This window comes from Triticum urartu, chromosome 2A (assembly GCF_056163025.1).
Source record: "Triticum urartu cultivar PI428250 chromosome 2A, HENAU_Tu73, whole genome shotgun sequence".
Classification (NCBI taxonomy): domain Eukaryota; kingdom Viridiplantae; phylum Streptophyta; class Magnoliopsida; order Poales; family Poaceae; genus Triticum; species Triticum urartu.
In genome coordinates this window covers 73,651,250-73,654,565 of record NC_141874.1, presented here as the reverse complement: position 1 = coordinate 73,654,565, position 3,316 = coordinate 73,651,250, and the positions used below count along the sequence as shown (strand labels likewise).

The 3,316-nt window shown below is 47.7% G+C and overlaps 1 protein-coding gene across 1 annotated transcript; it reads right to left on the bottom strand.

Moving 5' to 3' along the window:
* Positions 1 to 333: 333 nt before the first annotated feature.
* LOC147983852 (uncharacterized) lies at positions 334 to 1,459 on the bottom strand. The gene is given in 2 exon segments (XM_087539612.1): positions 334 to 1,146; positions 1,148 to 1,459. Coding segments are annotated over 2 exon segments (1,125 nt in total).
* Between the last annotated feature and the right edge of the window lie 1,857 nt (positions 1,460 to 3,316).

The following is a 3,316-nucleotide window of genomic DNA, read 5'->3' as shown; positions in this document are numbered from 1 at the left end:
ACTAATAAAACGCGAGTTCTATAATACACGTGGAAACTTCTTTCGTGTACAAATCCAAAGGCATATGATTTAGGTCCAATTTACGGTCAAAATTTGACCCAAAATACAAGAGGGCCATTTGAACTGAAACGGAGAAAGTACACTCTTAAGTACACTCTTACTTATCTCAAGGTACACATGCTACCAAAAGTACCAAACGCACCATCAAAGTACTCATACATTCCATAACAATGTAGTGCAATACATTATAAAAAAAGATCCAAGTCATACAAAGATGCTTAGGTCTGTTCCTAAAAAAAAAATCCATCGGCCTTGAGGAGCTTCAAAAAAGATTCAGAGGACGCGATGGATGCCAAATTTTTCAAAGGTGCAACGTTTAGACATGTGTTTGATCATCCGGACAGCACCCTCACTACCCTCACTGTTGTTGCAGTGGCGCACCTCCAGGCCAGTGAGCACAGCAGTCTCATCTTCGACATCTTCTTGCACATATTTGGAGCTGAAGGTCTTGAAGAAGGATACGACACAGAACTTACCCGAGCCCAGGTTAACCAGGTGGCTCTTGTATGGAGTCTCATCAAACAGGTGGGGATAATCCCAAGAATGCCGCAAATCAGGCGGCGACTCAAAATCCATGGCATTGGCAGGGAGGTCCAGAGCACACAAGCTGTGGGGACTGCTAGGAGGAGAGAGGGCGAACCAAAGCTTGAGCTTGGGGACATACTCCGCTTTGCCACAGAAGGGCAGCGCCCAGTTCCCAGCCCGTGACCACTTGCGGCTAACCATATCAAAGGTATAGGTGCCTATACCCTCTTCAGATACGCACATGGTCGAACTGTCAAGCAACATGAAAGAACAGTTCATGGTGGCTCTACAATTTGAAGGGTCGTCTACGAATGGTGGCACAAGCAGATCTCGCCATACCCAATCCAAATTGTAATGGGAAGGCACCGACACCAAGGGTCGGGAGGAATCATTATTGCCTAAGTAGGTCAGGTACTCAAAAGTACTGCTACCAGGAACCAGATCCAGGACATAGAGGCACTGGGAATCTTTAGATTTTAATGGATCGGGATTGGGTATCAAGAAACAGATGCAATTGGGCCCCTTACCATTTCGCATAGGGGGCGTGGTCACAACTCACAACTGACTTGAAGTCGGTGTCTAAGAGGTTTGTACGACCAAAGGAGTCACCGATCATGATGGAGTTTTCTCTAAATAGAGTGACGAAATTAGATGCTTTGAAATTGACTGCTGGCTTGGGATGATCTTTCCAGGACTCTTCTACCATTGATAGTTTGTTCTTCTTCTCGTGCTTGGCTTTTGCCTCTTCTGCTGCTTGCACTTGCGCTGCGATTTCTGCTGTTTCGTAGAAAAGGGGTCGGATGTCCATGCGGTACAGAGAATATATGCTGCTCCTGAGATCCCGCATTATCAGATTCACAAACCGGCGATGCATTTCGTCCTCTCCAAGAATTGATCACTCGAATCCTCACGGTCTGGTGGACTGATTTTCTAGAGAAAGAGGAAATGAAGCGATTGTTATTTCCTGTTGGAGCTGTGCCAATTATTAGAGAGTTTTTACCGTACATCATACTACTGGATATAATGGGTAGTATTGAGTTGATCCAATGGTTAGCACAATTCGGCTTAGAATTTGTTTGAGGATAGATCGCTAATTTCCCAACAGGGTTAAATTTATCCTTCATTATCCTAATAATTAATCTAATTAGTTAACTGAGATAGCCGCAGCTGTATGACGCACTGATGAAGGTCCTTCCGCCGGTGCAGCTGTATGTCCTTCGTCGGTCATCCCGCCACCTTCCCCCACCAGTTGCACATCCCTGCCTACCGTCGCGCCAAGGCCCAAGAACGACTCCAAGAGTACCCTGCATCCAGGCGCTGCCTTGAACCTAGAACCGGCGGATCCCTCGTCTGCATGACCAGCAGCACCTTCGTCTTCTTGCCTTCTCTTTTTTTCCCCACACAGACTGCACATCGGTTTTCCCCCGAGTACGTGCGTGTATGGGAGTCCGTAGTGCACGTGGGCACGACCGGGGCGGGGGCCTCACCACACGATAGTCCCTCGCTCAGCGGTGCGCCGCTGGATCAGCGGGCGCGTGTCCATGCCCCCGGCGACGGCTGGACCGAGGTCGCCGAGCTGCTGTGCAGGGAGATGGTGGTGGGGAGATGAACGCGGTGGAGGAACGGATAGGGGCGGCGAGGGAACGGGAGGCGTGAGAGGTCAATACATGGTGTTGCATGGGTGCGGGCGAAGGACGGCAATGGCAGGGCGCCGGACGGCGCTGGCTGTAACCCGCCCATTGTAGTGCCGAGAAGATGTGACGCTGGAAAAGAGACAACATGGAATTCCAAATCTCCCCTTCGTCTTAATTCTGGATAGAGCCTGCTGCTGCGGGAGTTTATGACCATGAACTACCCAAAATGCCCCTGAGGCCGAAATATACTACCCGAATTTTAGTGTAGTATTACGACTTCTGGGCCATCGGATCATAAAAATAAACGGCCCAAAATAGGTTGATGTACCGTAAAAGGTCTCAATTATTATTGAGAATCAATCAGATAACACGCAGCATGTGGAGACCGATCGAAAAATACACACCTGTGGCAAATTCCCGCTTGCCTCCAATTCCTGACTATTGGACTATATGCATGTGAATGTGAATCAAACAAAACAAATCACATGAGAAGGCTCCGTGACCGCCGAGCATGGAGACGAACACCAGCAGACAGGTTAGGAGGAGAAAGGCAGCGGGAGATCTTCACAGCTTTGCTTGGTGAAATCGAGCAGGAAGGCGACGGTGACGGCGGCGGCGGCGACGCACGCAGCGATCGATACATAGGCCAAGTTGTTACTGTTGGAGTAGGTCAAGTCGTGTTCCCCGTTTTTATAGGATAGCTACGTGAAATATGGGCCCGGAGGCTCTCTAGGTCCATATTTGATTCTAAGTTGTCCCTCCGTGGGATATTAGCGGAAAAATGTATTCGCCCTGGTCTATAGATAAAGGTAACATCCGAGCATACCTGTTACAACTAGTGAAAAAATAGTGTGCTAGCGTTTTCAGAAATATCTCGTTAAATAAATCAGTATATAATTCAACGCTAATAGCATGTTAGTAATGTATTTTAAGGGTCGCGTTATTTTGTCATAACACGCTATTTTTTTTATTGGATATAACTGACCAAACCAGAAAAGAAAAGAAAAAGGCGAAAGATACAAAATGCTAAATAACAGCTAACATGCTCCAAATGCATCGAGAGCACTTGAGCATTGGAACCCTCAGCGACCCAAGGT